The 18,824-nt window shown below is 37.2% G+C and overlaps 3 protein-coding genes and 1 long non-coding RNA gene across 4 annotated transcripts; 1 reads left to right on the top strand and 3 right to left on the bottom strand.

Annotated features, from left to right (window-relative positions):
- Positions 1-225: 225 nt before the first annotated feature.
- LOC110905557 lies at positions 226-1,523 on the bottom strand. The gene is made up of 3 exons (XR_002573227.2): positions 1,421-1,523; positions 904-957; positions 226-368 (listed from the first exon to the last, which is right to left on the bottom strand). It is a non-coding gene; the product is annotated as an uncharacterized LOC110905557 (long non-coding RNA).
- A 372-nt stretch (positions 1,524-1,895) lies between these two features.
- On the bottom strand, positions 1,896-3,548 carry LOC110906891 (UDP-glycosyltransferase 75C1). The gene has a single exon (XM_022151952.2). The coding sequence runs from the start codon at positions 3,517-3,519 to the stop codon at positions 2,176-2,178; it is 1,344 nt and encodes a 447-aa protein (XP_022007644.1). The 5' UTR covers positions 3,520-3,548; the 3' UTR covers positions 1,896-2,175.
- A 4,299-nt stretch (positions 3,549-7,847) lies between these two features.
- Positions 7,848-14,411, top strand: LOC110908610 (protein PUTATIVE RECOMBINATION INITIATION DEFECT 1). Its single transcript, XM_022153550.2, has 9 exons — positions 7,848-8,382; positions 9,075-9,184; positions 9,275-9,450; positions 9,541-9,834; positions 9,909-10,863; positions 11,704-12,409; positions 12,500-12,780; positions 13,304-13,964; positions 14,045-14,411. The coding sequence occupies exons 1-9, from the start codon at positions 7,921-7,923 to the stop codon at positions 14,237-14,239; spliced, it is 3,840 nt and encodes a 1,279-aa protein (XP_022009242.1). The 5' UTR covers positions 7,848-7,920; the 3' UTR covers positions 14,240-14,411.
- Positions 14,412-14,770: 359 nt separating this feature from the next.
- On the bottom strand, positions 14,771-17,812 carry LOC110908609. The gene is made up of 4 exons (XM_022153549.1): positions 17,589-17,812; positions 17,291-17,509; positions 15,615-16,295; positions 14,771-15,435 (listed from the first exon to the last, which is right to left on the bottom strand). Exons 1-4 carry the CDS (start codon positions 17,620-17,622, stop codon positions 14,990-14,992), a joined length of 1,380 nt encoding a protein of 459 aa, XP_022009241.1. The 5' UTR covers positions 17,623-17,812; the 3' UTR covers positions 14,771-14,989.
- Positions 17,813-18,824: the final 1,012 nt, after the last annotated feature.

Here is an 18,824-nt window from a genome sequence, read left to right as displayed (position 1 = left end):
CACCAAGTTGTCGAGTAGAGGGTGGTGGGAGCGAATTTGAAAGTTGGGCGTGGTATTGGCCAATTTTGCATAGTTTAGGGTAATACAGTCCATTTCCCCTTTATAAAATCATCATTCAAATTAATTCTATGACACGTTTCAAGAAAACATAACGTAAACCATAAACATATTAAAGTTTTACTACAACCTAGAATTTACAAAATAACAAAGTATAATAAAGTTTAAGGTCTAACTACTAGACATAAGCCATTTTAACAAAAGTATTTTGACCCATTAACATCTTTTACAAAAATTGCGGAAGCGCATGAAGGGCATTCAAAATGTGTTTGATCCGAGCGAAGCTTGACCATTTTAAACTTGAGTTTTACCTATAATCATAACCACAAGAACATCATTAGCAAATTATACATAATTCAACCAAGGTTCTAGGAACATAACAAATTAATACTTAGTAACTTTATTAGCACATCGCTTATTATTCATTCTTGAACTTTGACACTTTCACTTTTGTAACCATTCGGTTACAACATTCTTTCACATATGACCCGTTGGATTCGGATCTCTTACTTAATCATTCTTTCTCATGGGATTTCTCCTTCTCTAACCCAATTGATATGGATTTGCGAACATGAGCATTCTTATCACAATACATTCTAATTATTCCACCCAATCGAAACGGGTGCTAACAACATCATCCTTAATATTCATATGACAATTATTTGACCCGTTTATAATGAGTCAACATCAAACTTGCATCTAACTTGTGATTTTAATATATCGACCTATTCGAGTAAATCCGGCAACATAAGCATATAACAATTTTCATCGTGATACAAAAACAATCAATTCTAATTTAAGACATAAAGCACATTTACTATAATTCGAAATGTACAAGCGACGTACCTCGGTCTTGATTTCCTTCTTGCTTTGTGTGACTTGAACTTTTTTCCTTTATCCCTATACATATAAACATTTACATACTTAAACATGACCATCATATATATACTTCAAGTCAAAAATGTAGAATTTCTCATTGAGGCATGTTGTCGAACACTTGGCGTGTGTACCACCAAAAATGCATCATGTACAAGTGTTCAAGCATAAATTTACTAATTCACATCATAGATCATCAAGGTTAACAATTTCAACTAATCTTTCATCCCTTAACTATCTATAATCAAAATACACTTCTTACATCTTTACTTTACAACAATTACTACACCTATAATCTTAATCATTCATCATCATCTATGCATTCAAGTGGGTTTTCTAACATAAATCACTAAAATGAGGAATTTCAAACATATATCTTTTCTATAAGGTAAATCTAACATACAATCATTCCCAATTTCATGCATCCTTAAGATTTAAACAAAACCCACTTCCTTCAAAATCTTCAAATCACATAATTTCAACTTACCGTTTGTTAAGATGGTTAAGATGATTAAGGATTGAGTTTCATGCATCAACAAATCATTAAATTCCCTTTCATTTTTGCTTGTTCTTGGCCAAGAAGGGTTTTGCCCTCTTTCTCATCGATCTCAAACACACACCCAGGTGTGTGTTTTTGAGTTTGTTTATATTTAAATCATTCTTTTCCATTTTTGTCATGTTTAGCCCCTCTAGAATATGTGTTGGTTTATTTTTAGGCATTTTCCATTCTTAGGCACATATCCTAACATATTCTTTAACTAAGTTAATTTTATGATTAATTTTTAACTATTATGCATAATTAACCATTTTGGGGTGTTACACTTGATAGCACTGTCAAAGGGATATGACTTCTAGAGTTCTAAAAATTTTCATGAAAAGTACACATTTCCAATGGTGATTTTTACTATTTTTTTTTTTTGCACTTATGATTCAATTTTTTATGTCAATATAAGAAAATTTAGTTGAGAAAGAATTAATGCCATATTCATATTATGACCACATTAACCTTTGAAAAAGTAAAGTGATACAAACAATTCTCGGCTTACATTTTGTCATGACTAAACAAACAAACACAATAAAATCCCACTCATAGCAAAATATATCGGTAGGGTTTGGGGGTTAAGATGGGGCCAAACCTTTCCTCTATCTCAAAAGACAGAGAGGTCCCTCCCGAGACTCTCAGCTCCAAAACCCTTTCTTGACATGTTCAGCTTGACAATTCTTATAAATTGATATCTTATTTCAAACATCATCGACAAAAGCTTGGAGATTTACGGCAGATGATCCGCCATTACTGAGAGCTTGTCTTGCCAACTCCCTCCATTTCTTAGCATTTCTCCTCATCTCTCCATCTTCGATCACCATTTCCACACACCTCTTAATCTCCTTCCCTTCCACCATTCCATCTCCATCCCTCTGTTTCACCTTAACACCTGCTTTCCAAACATCCGCAATCATCTTCGCGTTGGTCCACTGATCAGACCATAATGGAAATGCAATAATTGGAACACCAGCCGCCAATGCCTCAACCGTAGAATTCCACCCGCCATGCATCAGGAAACACCCTACTGTTTGGTGGTTTAATACCTCCACTTGAGAACACCAACTCACTATCATCCCCTGCTTCTTGAGAACCTCTATATTGCTCAACTTCCCCACTTGGTTACTGTCTCTAATCACCCATAAAAATGGTCGGCCACTTTCAACCAACCCAGATGCCATCTCTTCAACCTGGGCCTGATCAAGTGACAAAGTCGCCATGCTTCCAAATGCAACATACACGACTGATGATTTTGGTTGCGTGTTTAGCCAATTTATATAATCTTCCTTTGGTTTTTCGAACAAATCACAACCGAATGAATCGTTCGATGGAACTAGGGGTCCAACTGGAAGCATCACAAGGTTTTCAATTGCTCTGAGGGGTTCCATTTCAAGCTCATCAAAAGTGTTCACAAGTATTCTTGGAGATATCTTGAGTGCATCAATATGTTCTTTCAAATAAGGTAGACCATAATCCTCTTCCGTGGGGCAGGATGACTTCATAAAGGACGGCAAATCAGCGATGATTAATGATGGAAGTCCGGGTAAATCAATCGGAAACGTTGGGTTGTTGTTGTTACAAGATATCAAATCTTGATAGCCGTTAAAATAGTAATAATAAATATCCAACACAGTGGTTGGTTGGCACCAAAGGAGAGTGGATTTGAGGTTGTGCTCATTAGCTACCTTTGGAGCCCAGGGTACAACAGTGGTGTAGACTAAGTGGTCAAACCGATGGCCTTCTGCCGCCGCGGAGCTAATGATATCTGCGACGGAAGAAGCACCATTTGTAGCAAAATCTGAGAAGAATTGTTGTAAGGTGGTAGTTGGTTGTAGGCCATTATGGTGTCCGTCAGAAAATGGTGCAAAGGTTAGGCCGTGATGGGAGGTTTGTGTGTCAATACGTCGTATGACGGATTCGCTAGTGGAAAAGGTGACATCGACACCCAAGTTAATGAGCCGGTTAGCGAAACGGAGGGATGGGTTGATGTGGCCTTGGGTCGGATAAGCGACAATTAGGATTTTGGTTTTGTGGTGGGTTGTCATTGAGCCGGAGACTGAGTGGTGGTGATCGCTAGCAGCATTTAAAATATCTATATACAAATGAGAGGTGGCTTCATATTGTAATTGTCGCCCGACAAAAAGTCACGAGTGCTTGTGAATTGACTTGTGTATTAGTAAAATGACAAAAGTCATGAGCCATTTAATGATATTTGTTTTTGATATTATATGATGGGCTAATCAAAAGTAACATGCATAATATTTGTTTTAGATATTATATAATGGGCTAATCAAGAGTAACATGCATGGACAACTATTTCACCTCCCACATACCTGGCAGTCAACCTCTTGTTCAGCATCTCAAGTGGGTCATGTTTTTTTTTCTTAGTGTTACTTTCATTTAACAGTAGTGTCTCTTAACTTCTAGTAACATATATTCTCTTTATGTATTGAGCAATTGATCACGATAAGGTTGTGTGGTATGAGGTGCTAAAGAAACATGTACCTAAAAGATGGATCTTCTCAGGGCAACTTCCACGTCGGCAACCAGGACTATAACATACAAAACAGAACATCGTTAGGACTCTTCACAGGATTGGAGTTATCCCTGTGATCACCCTCTAGCGTGAGAATAAGGTGGTGCTTGTTTTTCTAAAAAAGATATGCGCGGTCTCTTCTGTTTGCACCGCGGAGACCACGCACAGACATTGTCATCTGCGGACACGTTTTATTAAAAAAACGTCTGCACGAGCTTTTCTTGGTGCAGACTTGACCTAGTCACTTTTAAAAATTACTAAACTTAGCTAAATAGTTATTTTCATCTAAATTTAGGAAGTAATTTATTAATTAAAGGGAAATATGCAATTGACAAAATCAAGCATTAAATGCCACTAACAAAAATAACCAAAAATTAAGCTAAAATAAAGAATTTAGAGACACCGGGATTAGAACTCGCGTCTCCTTGTTGTTTAGGAAAAACAGTAACCACTAGTACAAGGGCTCATTTATGTTATCTCACGATTCAGTGCATATATATTCTATCTTATACAACGTAAATCTATACAAAATTAAAAAGATTTGGGCCCTCAGAGGGTTTGGGCCTTGTGTCGTCGTCCACCCCGCACCGCGTATGGGCCGGCCCTGAAAAACAAACAACCTTTTACTTGCATATTGCGGAGGTTTGGTCCATCTCTTCTTCTACGGATATTTGCAGACGTGGTTCGCAGACTGCAGACATTTTACCTCTTAAAAAACAAACTGCACCTAAGTGTTTGGTATTTGGGAGTAAGTAGTAGAGAGAGAAAGTATGTGAGAGAGTAGATATCGTACTTTAGGTATAGCCTCCTCTATTTATAGTGTTCGGTGGTTTTAGGGTTCACCTTTTGCAGGAATTATGGTTGTATTGTGATTGTGCCCGAAAAATAGATCATGCAGATATCCCCAGCTTTTTGGAGATTTGGTGTCTATCCTTAGGAATGGAATATTCTGCAATAATGACATAAAATATTATTATTAAAGTCGGTTTGACCGGTCTAGGTTGACTAAACCGGATCATACCTCGTCATGATGTTATGGATTTTATTCATGAGCTCGGACTAAAAAAAAAAGTGATAATAACCACTGATGATAAAGATCATGTTACTTCCTTATTGGCCCCTCGGGTATGCATGGTAAGATGGCCATTGAGACTCTCGAGAAGCTATCCAAGACCAAATTTGAGAACTTACCGTTACAAGTAAACATGAGGCTCTATTGGCTAATAAAAAATTTTTGACGTGACATCCAATACTTTAAATGTTGATACACATTTAAGCTGAAATTGTGAGATTATTAAACGGGAAAAAACTCACATAAGAAACTAATAGAGACGAGGAACTCATTTTCCTACAAAATAGAGATGGAAATTCTCACAAATTCATTCCTATGTATAACAAGTTTGCCCTTTTCCACAAAGACAAAAACACCAAAAGAGCCCAATGATATCTCGAGTGCGTGAGCCAGCAGTTAATGCTACTTCGTTTACCCAAGGAGACATGCGGGTCCTCTTAGGGACCTGTGTTGAACACGAAGCCCCAACCATCTTCTAAACAGTTTGGTTTGTTCTTGCAACCAAAGTATGCTATAAGAAGGCATTACATATTGAAAACATTGGTTAAAATCTTTATGATTTATGTAATGTTTAATTAGCATTTCTTGTAATTCGTTTGTACATGAAATTGTACTATATTTCTCGTATTTATTTCTCATATAAATAGAGTATATTTATTATTTTTAATAAAACAAAACCCATTTTCTTAGAAGCGGTTTATGGATTGAGTTTAACAATGATCACATTATAGTCGCTTTCGCACAATTTCCTTGAACTTGGTTCATGAAATCAGTGATGACAAACCTGCCCCCGTCTCATGAGTCCATGGGTATTCTTGAAAATTTGTAGTCTTTAAAATTCCCAAGCTCCTTGTGGTGTACAAGTTGAGTCACTCGGGTTCACTTCAATCCATTCTTGGATCAAATCAAACGAAAGTTGAAGATGAAATAAGCAAGCCTGTAAAACAAGACAAATTTTAAAGGAGGAAAATTAGTGAATGACATTACACGTACATCTGCCACTCCACCATAATTGTGTGCAAACGATGGTTTCGATCGCTTCTTGCCCATCCAATCAAATTCAACGACGGTGCTTTTGCATATGAATAGTGGTTATCTTAGTCATCCGATGCACAAGATCAAAATGACGACGCCTCCAGTGGCGGACCCGGGATTTTTTTTCTGGGGGTGTATAAATTTTTTAAAGATTTTAGACCCCTAGCTATATAAAAAAATCGGTTCATAGCGGGTCGGATCGGGTCGAATCATGTAAAACAAGTAAAAACAAACAAAGAAAGTTTAATGGCGGGTCGAATCAGATCGGGTCGGGTCCATTTCAATTCTCAAACAATCAAACCTTAGTTCCTAACTTCCTATCACATTAACAAACAAAAAAACATCAAAGTTCAAACCATCCCTACTTTTATTTCTCTTAATCATTCAACAAAAGAACAAAAAAACTTATCTATAACATACATTGGTCTTTAATTAGAATAATCCGGCGAAAAAAGTGGTTAAACCCCTTTCCTCTTGAGAAATCGCGGCATAACTTCCCTACTCATTGTTCATTCCTAATCCTATCACATACAAAAAAAACAAGGATCTTCAAGTGTTCAACCACAGCCCATGTTTCGTAATTTTCAATTTAAAATTTTGAATTTCAAGCTCTAGTAATTATTATTTGCCAACCAACAATCATATAATCAACAAACACGTTTGCCAAGTGAGGCAGAGGGAGGGTGGGAGTCGCTGGTAAGTGGCAGCGATTCGGGTTTTTTTTAATTACGTGGACTGGTTTGTTTAACAAAACTAGTAGTTGGGTTGGGCTTGAATGGGTATTAAGTTATTGGGCTTGATGGATTGAATGTAACTTTTATTAAAGGGGTTAGTAGGCTAACTTGTTTACATAATTTGATCGGATTTCAATCCGTGTTCACAATTTTTTTACATAAATTCCTAACATTTTTTTCTAAGGGGTGCGGTCGGAATTTTTCAAGGGGTGCGGACGAAAATTTCCAAGGGGTGCGGTCTGGATTTTTGGCGAAAAATACCACTAAATTTTTTTTTTCAAGGGGTGCGGCCGCCCACCCACCCCATAACTTGGGTCCGCCCCTGGACGCCTCAATGTGGTGGTCTTAGCCTTCGCTGACGACAAGATACAAGTGTTTTATACGATTTGTTTTATTCTCACTAGAAGTATATTATAAGCACAGCTGAGCATGGTACCGGTACCGATCCGAAAATACATGTATCGAAATTCGTCAAAACTGGGTACCGGTACCGAAGTATGTGTTATGGTACGATACAAGTATTTGAAGGTAAAATTCGGTATTTTACCGGTACCGATATCGAAAGTACCGATAACGAAAATGCCAAAAAGTGGGTACCGGTACCGAAAAATTCGGTACGGAAAATTTGGTATCGATACTGTTACGGTACCGGTACCCAGTACCAAATACCAGATGCTATCCCTAGTTATAAGTAGGGATGAACATGGTACTTGTTCGGTACCAAAAAACAGGAAAAGTGGGTACGGGTACCGATATCAAATATGCCGGTTCGGTATCGGTACCGATATGGTACCAGTATTTACCGGTGTTTTACCAGTAAATACCGATACGGTACTGATACCGAAAAACGAGGAAAGTGGATATCAATATCGGTACTAAACATAACTGGTACGATTCGATAACGATACCCAATACCAAATGCCCATCACTACTTGTAATACAATTCCTAGACACAGAATTTGATTTAAAAAATACAATCCATACATAAACCGTTATCCCCCGTGGCGCCCAACCCAAATTCAAACCATCACAAAATCTTCTTACCAATTGCGGGAAAAAAACTTACACAATGTACTCCATAACCTCAGATCATCTTCACCGGCCAGATTCCGATCAACATCTCCGGCACCGTCAGCACCTAACAACAACATGCTCACAAGGTCACACATCCTCTCTAATCCTCCAAACCCTAGAAGGCGGATCCATTTGCTTAATCTGCCTATCAAATCTCATCTCAAACCCTAATTCTCCAACCGTTCACGTTTCATACGCACTTTCTCAGCTCTCTCAGGCCATATCTCAACCTAATTTTCTCCACAATCTTCTCACATATCATCCGCATTTTCTCGTTTCTCCTCTCGTTACTACAATATCTCTGTTTGAAGATGAAGCGATTGCGAAACAGACGATTGATTTGGTTTTGGAACTGTGTAGATCTGGTAATTGTGAGGTTTATGGTGAGTTTGTTGCTAGGGTTTCGGATCGGTTGTCGTCTGGTGAGTTAGCTTGGAGCAGACGTCAGGTTTATATGGTAATTTTGTTATGCATATTAGTTTTTGAATTATTGAATAACTGAATGTATTGTAGAATGTTGAACTTTAGGTTATACTTTCGACTGTTTAGAAAACTTAAGTTACGGTTTGTGTTAGTTATAGACTCATAGTTTATACCTAAATTTGTGCCTAAACTCATTCAGCCAGTGTAATGTAGGTTAGAAACTTATTGCCTGTGCAGATCGTAAACTTATGTGATTTGGAGCAACAAAGTAGTGTTTAAACCTGTAGATATTCTATCAGCTTGTCTAGTGCGTTACAGCTGGTGTCTTACCTTTGGTTTTAAAAGGCGCCTGAGGCGCGAGGCTAGCTGGAAACACTTCATGGGCTTGTGGTGGTGTTTCATGTAAAATTGGTCAAAATTAGGGCTGGTAGGAGGTAGATATGTAAAAGCATCCAAAGGATGAAGAAAGTATGAAAGGTTTACTTGAAAAAAGTTGATATGTAAAATAGATGAGAGAGATGCATTCATAGAGCAACGCCTCACATACGTCTTGTGTGTGTGATGCGTCTCGGAGTTTGGGACCTAAACGCCTTGGAGCGCCTCATGCTTTTTTAAACGCGTACCATAGATACTTTTTTTGGGGGTTATTTCATTTACGATCATTTTGCTTTTCCCGGATATATATTTGATATAGTCGCCTAATGAGCTAACATTTTCAAGCTTTAGCTACACTGCTTAGGTGTTCTATTGGATTCTCAGAAGAACGATCCCAACACATATATCAAGGACAAGGATGCGCTTTATCTAAACCTTGTAACAGGTCTCCAGTTGCCTAGGTAACAGTTGGACTGAACACAACTGTTATGTATATGCTCATATTTCAGTATGCTTGATTGTTACTACCTATTTATCTTTCTTAAATGCAGCGAAGAGATCCAAGGCGAGATTCTATTTGTTCTGTACAAAATATGTGCCATCCAGCATGCATGGTTAGGTGATACCAATGGTGATGTCGTATGTGGCCACACTTCATTGATCTTGCGTCTGTCATTAGAAGCCCTCTTGAAGACCCAACGTGATGATGTTCGTATGAACTGTATAGGTTTGTCAATGCTCCATGTTTCTCTGAAACTGTTTATTATTTTATCTCCCATCAAATAACGCTTTTTTTATATTTTCTACCACTGCAAAGCACTATTGTCCGTGCTTGCCCGCAGAGGATTCTTCGAGAATGTATTTGAAGATAACAATGAAGCAGACAATTTTATGGAAACAACTGAGCATGGAGTAGAAAAGACTCCTTTGAATCTCCTGTTTGCTGAAGCCGTAAAAGCGCCTCTGCTTTCTTCAGACTCTGAAGTTCAAACCGCCACATTAGATTTAATCGTCCAGTATTTGTCTTGCGGGGGCGTTTCAGAAAAAGAGGTCCAGGTTCTCGTTGAGGAGAATATCGCTGACTATGTTTTTGAAATTTTACGATTGTCAGGTACGTTCATTACTGTTCAATCTACTCTTATTTGTCTTGTAGTTGTTGTCAAACGTCTACTTCTGTGTTTACAGGGTGCAAAAAAGATTCTCTTGTCACCTCATCTCTACAGGTTCTCGATCTGTTATCAGTGGCAGAGGTACCTTTCAAACAAAGGCTTGCTATCGGGTTCACAACTATGGTTGCCGTCCTACGTTACGTTGCCGAAGTTCCTTTTCATCCCGCTCAATTACAATCTCTAAAAATTCTATCAGAATGTGTTTCAAACTGTCCCGGAATCATTTCAAGTTCCAATATCGAAGAAATAAGTCTTATAACAGCAGGAATGCTAAAGAAACATGTTGATGGGGATGCCAACATGTTTCCGGAAATATTCACCGTAGTTTGCTCAACTCTTGTAGCTCTTATTAAATCTCCGTCTTCTCACGGAGCTCCAAGCATTGCCAAATCGCTAGAAGATATATCAAGGTACACCATCACAATTTGTTTGAGCTATTACGGAGAACATCTGTTCCAAATGCTACACTCCCTTTACCTACTGAAAGTGGCATATGAATATAGTTTCGAAATTAGACCCAACTATACGGTTTTACGCGACTGTATATTAGACATATGTGTAACTAAACTATTGCCTTGGGTTTCCACAAATATTAACGAGATCGATGAGGATGTTGCATTGGGTGTACTTGAGTTATTTCAGTCGATACTGATTCCGTCTGATTTCCAACCTAAGGAATTTGCGGATGTTTTGGTTTCATCCTCGTGGTTCGGTTTTTCGTTTGGATGTTTAGGCCTTTTTCCTACTGAGAAGATGAAGTGGAGAGTTTATTTCTTGTTGAGCTCTATTGTGGATGTGATCGTTGGAAATGACTCGGGTCAATCCGTTAGAGATGCTGCTTCGCATCTCCCGTCTGATCCTACGGATTTGTTGTTTCTTCTCGGGCAGAAGGGTGCTCATAATCAGGAAGTGTTGTGCTGTCAATCGGCGGTTTTGCTGATATTATATACCAGCTCTTTGTATGATGATAGGTAACGAAGTCTTCGTGTTGACACTTGTCGTAACTACTTTCAATTGGTATACTTGGACCTTGTTCGTGTTCGTTTGTTAAGGAAATATATGTGTTCATGAAGTGTTCACGAACACTTACCGAACGGGATTTTTTGTTCGTTAAGGAAATGAACATGTTCGTTTGTTAATTTTAGGTAACGAAAGCAAACGAACGTTCATAAAAGCAAACGAACAGAAACTAATGTTTATGAACACAAATGAAAACAAACGAACACAAACAAGTGTTCATGAACAGAGCATATAATACTCTGATACTTAATAAATAGTTCATTTGTTAGAATTTTGAAGTATTTAAATAAAAGATAAAAATTAAAAACACTAATGAACTATCGAACACAAACGAACACGTTACCGAACATAAATGAACGACCACGGACCCTGTTCATGTTATTTCATTTAACTAAACAAACGGAATTTCTTGTTCGCGTTCATTCATTTATTAAACGAACAAACACAAACAACTTCCCGCCGAACTGTTCGCTGAACATTCGGTTCATTTGCAGCCCTACGTACCTTCAGTTGCCAGACTTGGAACTTAACTTTATATGACCCGTTTTGTTTAATAAAATAATCATATAGTTGGCAATTTCAACCCATTTATTTGTTAATGGGTCTATTAGGATTTTGTTTGATCTCTAACGGGTCAAACAAGTAAAATAATAAAAAGAACATGCAATAGGGAAAAGGTTCACATGTGGTGAAGGTCGTGTAAAGTATACTTTTTAAAAATAAAACCTCTTAACTAATATTTTTCAAAAGTAAATTTCAATCATATTTGATTGCTTATTTTCTTCCTCAAGGCTTGCAGATGATAGAATGGTATTAGCTTCTCTAGAGCAATATATTTTACTTAATAGTTCTGAAATCTTAAGTGGGATTATCAAACCACTGATAACGGAAGTACTCGTAAATCTATACGCCCTTTATCGGGGTCTGGCCAAGATAACATACCAGATACCATACAGTCAAGATGCCGAAAATACCCTTTTCCATCTTGTAACAGAAAAAGGAACCGAAATCCTATCAACAAGAACTCACAGAACAGCATTAAAATGGTTGTTTCAACAAGAGAGAATTTGTAAATATTTATCTAGTCAAATTTTAAGGTGGTGTAGAACATGTATTGTCTATGGAAACCAGATTGTTGTTTGCAATGATACCGAAACCGTAAGTATTAAAGAAATTGCTGAGTTGGTAGCTTCTGAAGACAACTATGCAGCCAAACTAGTAGTGTGTTTGTTAAGAGAGCTTCTAGAAGAAAATGGACATGAAGACGACATTGTTCTAATATTAAACATGACTGTCTCAGTTATTACCTTATTTCCAGCTGCTTCAGGGCAATTATGCTTAAATGGAATATCCCTCGCAATCCAGAATGTTTATCGTTATCATTCTTCGTATGGAGAGATATTCAATGCTAATTGTCAACTATTTTTTACGATACTACAGTCGGTTAACTCAGAATCACTTTCAGATGATGAAGACTGGCTTGCAGTTGCAACAGAGGTAATCTAGCTAGTAGCTATTGGTCAACCTTTTTATTAACGGGTCAAAATGGTAGCTATGGAAACTAATTGGACCTTACATCTTTTGTAGTTGATGCATTACCTGATCTCTACAATCACTGAAAATGGATGCACTCAAGAAGCTCTCCTAGTGATGGGCATTCTCTGCTTAATTTTGCATCACTCTCTTCACCAGGTCCTTCTAGAAGCTTCCAAGACCATACTTTTGAACACTCGATTGATCGCGTTAATTAATAAAACGATCCACGATGCTTGTTTAAAAGGACCTGCATTGTATGATCATGACGAGGCAACACAAACCGGAGAATGCCTAATATTTTGTCTCTTGCTAAACTACTTCTGTCTCAGAAGGTTAGTTTTTCCTAGTATATTAACTTGTATAACCTTAAACATCTTAGTACAGAACAAAATACAAGTTCTTTTTAATATTTTTTTAGAGTAAAATGTCATTTTCGTCTCCAAGGATTGGCCAGTTTTGCGACTTTCGTCCAAAGGTTTGTTTTTTCGCATCTGGATCCAAAAGGTTTCAAATCTTGCCATTTTCATCCGGCTCGTTAACTCCATCCATTTTTCTTCGTTAAGTCATGGGTATATTCGTCTTTTTGTTCACGTAAAGGGCAATTCGGTCTTTTTCACTTTATGCACAAGCATTTAGCATAATATACTAGTATTCAGAAAAGAAAAAAAATACCCCTGACTTAACGGAGAAAAATGAATGGAGTTAACGAGCCGGATGAAAATGGCAAGCTTTCAATCCATTTGAATCCAGATGAGGAAAAACAAACCTTTGGACGAAAGGCGCAAAACTGGCCAAACCTCAGGGACGAAAATAACATTTTAATTTTTTTATATATTTAACACACTTGTATTTTAGTGTGCATGCTGTTCTACCAGGGATTGAAGATGCCCAAAGCTTACTCGACAGTGAAAACCGAAACCAGCAGCCATTTTTCTATATCAGCATTCATTGCCATGACTTGTGCAGGCTTCTTCATTTCGGGTCAACGCCAGTCAAACTCATATCTTCATACTGCCTGCTCGAACTATTTCAAAGAATAACAGAACAAAAAAATAAAGAACCCGATAAAGTCAAAGTAAAACAAAATACTCATCATATACGGTCCATAATCTCCATCCTACAAGGCTCAATCTTCCACAGTGACATCAGGGTGGCCACAAATTGTGCCGTATGTATATCAATGGCTGTTGATTGGGAACAACAAGTTGAAACCATCAACTGGTATCGATTGATAACCGAAGAATTGGTAATGACTTTGGCTGTTTCGGGCCGGGTATCAAAATCCATCATGATTCATCACAAGCCTGCAGTTGAGATAGCAGTTTTGATGCTTAAACAACAGCAAGTTCCAGAATGGATATCTAACATGTTTGATGATTCCTGTATATCTGGTATCATTCAAAACCTTTCAGCAAGTAATATAACGTGCGAGATGGTGATGTTATTCCGGGAGCTTATTCGATCAGGCCATCTTAAGAACTCCAAGCATATTGCTTGCCTAAATCAGCTTTTTCAGGTGAGTAAAGAACACTGGTACTGAATGAAATGTTTAAAGGATTGATAGTGTAACATGAAGTGTTATTCTGCGTGTTGCAGGCTTGCAGAAAACGTGTTTACTCGGAGGATGTTAAGGATGATGAGACAGAGGAGAGGAAGATGGTTGTTTTCCCTGATGAGTTGGGAAAAGTTTATGAGGTGATTATAAACTTGATTGCACCTGAATCATCTCTAAATGAGGGACTATTGGAAGAAATAGAAGTCTTCTGTGAAACTCTGATGGAATCAGAATAAAATAAATATGATTGAATCTGGATATGCATAGTGTTTGGTTTTAATAAAATCTAAAACAAAATGAAACCAAAAAAGCATGTACATCGTACAAACTATGTTCAGTTTAATTTGAGGTTTATACGTTTGGTCTAAAAAGCCGAAAGACAATGGGGTATATGCACCAATCGGTTTTCGTCCCGATTGCTAAGTGTTATGTGCCTTACGTCCAAGGCTTGATATAAAACTACTATCGAGCTGTGGGTCTCACTGGAAGCAACATCTCTGTTCATATTGGGTAGAGGTAAAGCTGTCTACATCTTACCCTCCTTAGACATTATTTTAGTTTTTGCTATTAGTGGGACCCATGACTTGTTTTGGGTTTGAAATTTAAAAATTCAGAAAAAAGGGAATTAATTAAATGTCTACTAATAATTATATTTTAAATATGTAATGGATATTGATACCAGAAATCGGATTTTTCTTCTTAACATTTTCTTATAAACGCCTATGCATTTGGGTCAACTCCAGTCAAACCCATATCAGATAAAGTCAAAGTCAAACAAAAATCCATTATATCCATCAATTGTGTCCTTTGTATAACAATGACCAAAATTCAATAAGCATGTAAACAAAAACTCTATCCAATGACTTTGCACATCAAGTTCTGAAATTTCTCAATGTGTCTATGCAACATATACAAAATATACTAAAATGAAACCATGTAGCCTTTTGGGTCAACTCAAGTCAAACTCATATTCGAGTATATGTATATCATTTTGTAACTGGCGCTGAGCAGCACACGAATCGCGCCAACGCTGATATTGCCTTGTTTGTTTTCTTCTTGACTAGTTTACCCTCGCCACTGTTTATCACCGGAGATGATTCCTGGTTGACTTCTGGAGTTTGTTGGGTCAGCTTTGACTTTCCAGGTTGACTACTTTCAGCAGCATTCTCATCTTTTGTAATCAAACTCGATGACGGTTTAGGATCGGGAAACCTCGCTTCACCCATCAACTTTCTTAACGGAATAGTAGCAATGTGTCCACTTGTGCTCCAGTTGGTAACTTTTGCAATTGCATCTTCATTATTTGCAGATTTTGGTGCATTAGACGCTTTCTGCTCAATGATTTCCTCTTTGGATTCTACCAAAGACGGGCCTTTAAATGCATGTGATCTATCCGACCGCTTTTCTGACTTACCAAAAACATCTGAAATATCTGCAGTAAAAAAACAATAACAAATTGTTAAAGCAACAAGAAACCACAATTTTTTATTTTTATTTTTTTTGTATTAATATAATATTTATCAGTTCATGTAGACGGGCAACAAGCTGCGCCGCTACCCCTTTTTGAATAGCAAAACTAAGTCTTTTAAAAACTATGTGAAGTAAAAGTACCTGAAACCGAACCCCAAATTCCCTCCAAACTATTACTACTCGAGCAAAACGATGCGCCTACACCAGAATCTTGACCGGTCAACACCTTGCCGCTGCCTTCACCTACCACAGTTTCAATACTTCTGACTTTGACACCGTCTTTTGAACCAGAAACCGCACTTTCAGGCAAAACTGGAACACTATGATCAATTTCACCAAGAATCACGACCGGATGTTTATCATGAGAAGCTTCTGCTTCACTAAGATTTTTTGTAACTATATTTTCTTCAAAAGCATACTCTTCATAGTCAAAGGTTTGACTTTTATGAACACTCTCTTGCACTACTTTGTCTTCAAAGACAAACACAATGGATCCACTTTCTCCATGTTTGTCATCACTCGAAACATTAGAATACACAGTTTTATGATCCTTGAAATCCTCTAACAAAGTCTTGGCTTTATCTTCGTCGTGATCTTTGACCAAAGGAACCGAATCTTTCGTTGCATTGTCTTGAACGTTATCGAAAACCTCAAATTTCTCGTCCACTTTTTTTACATCAGAAGTCACACTTGGACTGGTTCGGGTATCTGAAAACTCTGTTGCTGCTGAAAACATATCATCTTCGGATCTATTCGGTTTTTCTTCGACCCCACCAGCACCGCTGCCACTCTCTTTGATGATCTTTTTCTCAATCTTGGGGCCTGATGATGAAAAAGATCAAGAAATTATTAGAAAAATAAGTGTAATTAAAAAAATTAACAGTCTAGGAACTCAAGATCCTTTTATTAGAAAAATCAAATAGAATTTAAGAGATTTAACTAAAATCCAAGAAATTATTAGAAAAATAAATAAAATTTAAGAAATTGACAATACAAAATTCAACTAAAACTCAAGAAATGATTAGAAAACCAAATAAACTTCCAGAAATTGAATAAATCAACAGATAGATTAGAAACAACAATCAGTTGCATGATTTATTTAAATTTAAGAGTAAATTGCCAAAATCGTCCCTGAGGTTTGGGCATGTTTGCCATTTTCATCCAAAACAATCTTTTTGTACCATATAGTCCTTCATTTTTGGGATTTTTTGCTATTTTCATCCAAATGTTTGATAGAAAAAATAAAGCAAATTAGATGTTTGGATGAAAATGGCAAAAAATCCTAAAAGTGAAGACTATATTGTACAAAAAAAGTTGTTTTGGATGAAAATGACAAACATGCCCAAACCTCAGGGACGATTTTGGCAAATTTACTCTAAATTTAAAGACATCATAAGTGTTCAGTTCATACACTTAATTTGAGGTTCTGTGAGTATCTTTAATCAGGGGCGCAACTTTGTCGACCCCCCGAACTTTTCGCTCATTAGTGCCCGGTATGTAGTTTTCGTATAGAATTTTTTAGGTATATACGTTTTCGACCCCCGGTTGGAAATCTCAAGCTTCGCCACTATCTTTAATAGATTAATAAAAATCCAAACAAGATGCAAGAAATCTTGAAGATGACAACAATGTGAATTTAACCCAAATTAAATACTAGTAATCATTAAAGTATCTTCCATAATAAATAATCCATATAAAATCTTCAAACATAATCATACAACAAACATTAAATTCAACATGACATTCTTTTAGTAACTTCAACAATCAACATATTAATTAAAAAAAAAAAGATTCAAGAACACATAAAAAAAACTCACCTGGGGTCATCATCTCTTTCTCTTCATCACCATAATCAAAATGGCGTTGTTCATCATCATCCTCATAACCAAAACCAGAATAATGATCATCATCATCATCAGAAACTGCTTCATCATTAATAACCTTAGTATACCCTTCAACAGTTCCACATATTCTCTTATGGTCTCTCCTCGGGTTCGGGCCCGAAAACGGCCACCCACATCGGCGGCAAGTGTGCCCTGCAAGATCATTCAAACCAATATCAGAAAATGAAATGTGACGACGTAATCATGATGAATTTACGATCAGAAATTTAACCTGATGGGGTGGTGGTATGATCTTGAATATCCATGAATATGAAAAGATGAAAGAAATTGTGAAAAAGACGAATGAAGAATTATTTGAAAAGTCGTCGGAGATGGTGGGAGGAATACACCCTAATTAGTAATTATGCTTTGAGAAGTGTCACTATAGTGTTATGCTATCATTTGATTTGATGAGATTTTGTAAATGTACGAAGTGTCATTATAGTTGGGATTTTCACCTTTTCAGGGTGGGGTATTGGGGTTTACCAAAATTATAGTTAGAATAGTTAATTATGGTTTTAAAAAAGGACAATCACATGTTGGGTTGGTTGGGGGGAATTGGTGTTCTAAAGGGATATAAGTTCAATTCCTATTCTTCTTATTATTTTCTGCGGCACCTGGTGATGATGAGAGACTAGGCGAATAGGTGGAGATTGCTAATTCGATCATTGAACTGAGCGGGTTTTACCTCACAGCATTATCGTGCCTTCGGGCGAGTGTTCACGGGCTTCGGCCCTAGGTGAGGGTTTTCCCCGGTTGGGAGGCGAGTGTATCCCGATGTGGTGAATTTCACCAGTAGCCCATTTGAAAGATTCGTTGGTCGTTCAAAAAAAACATGTTAGGTTGGTTGGGTCAGCTGAACATGTTGGTTTTGACAACTTGAAGGTTTGATTTTCACGGTTTTATACAATATCTTTTTATCTTTTTATTTTTTTTTAATATGTAGTGATCATTTTATAGTGTTCATGATAGTTTACGAAGATTATGGTTCGTACCGTTAACTATGGTTTTGAAAAAGGACAACCACATGCTAGGTTGGTTGGGTCAGCTGGACAAGTTGTTTTTGACGGCTTGAAGGTTTGATTTTCATGGTTTAAAAAAAAATTATTTTTTTAAAAGTGTATTGATATTTTTATAAGGGTAAATTACACTTTTCGTCCTTTATGTTTGTACCGGATTGCAACGGATAACCTTTAACTTCAATAATTACATTCACAATCCTTTATTTGGAAAACCCGTTGCATGTTTCGTTCTTTACCCCAAACTAGGTTAGATATTTTAGTTAACTTTGATCATGTGCTTAGCACGTAAGGGCATTTATGTCCTTTTACCCCTTTACCCCTGATTCTTCCCACCTTATAAACCCCTCTTTCACCCTCCATCCTAAATTAGGGTTACAAACTTAACATGTTGTCCAAGCCCCACCATCACCACCACCACCACCCACTACCACTGTCCACCAAGCCAA

The sequence above is a fragment of the Helianthus annuus genome, chromosome 14 (genome assembly GCF_002127325.2).
Source record: "Helianthus annuus cultivar XRQ/B chromosome 14, HanXRQr2.0-SUNRISE, whole genome shotgun sequence".
NCBI lineage: Eukaryota > Viridiplantae > Streptophyta > Magnoliopsida > Asterales > Asteraceae > Helianthus > Helianthus annuus.
Note: the sequence above shows the minus strand (reverse complement) of the source record. Positions and strands in the feature narration are given on the sequence as shown.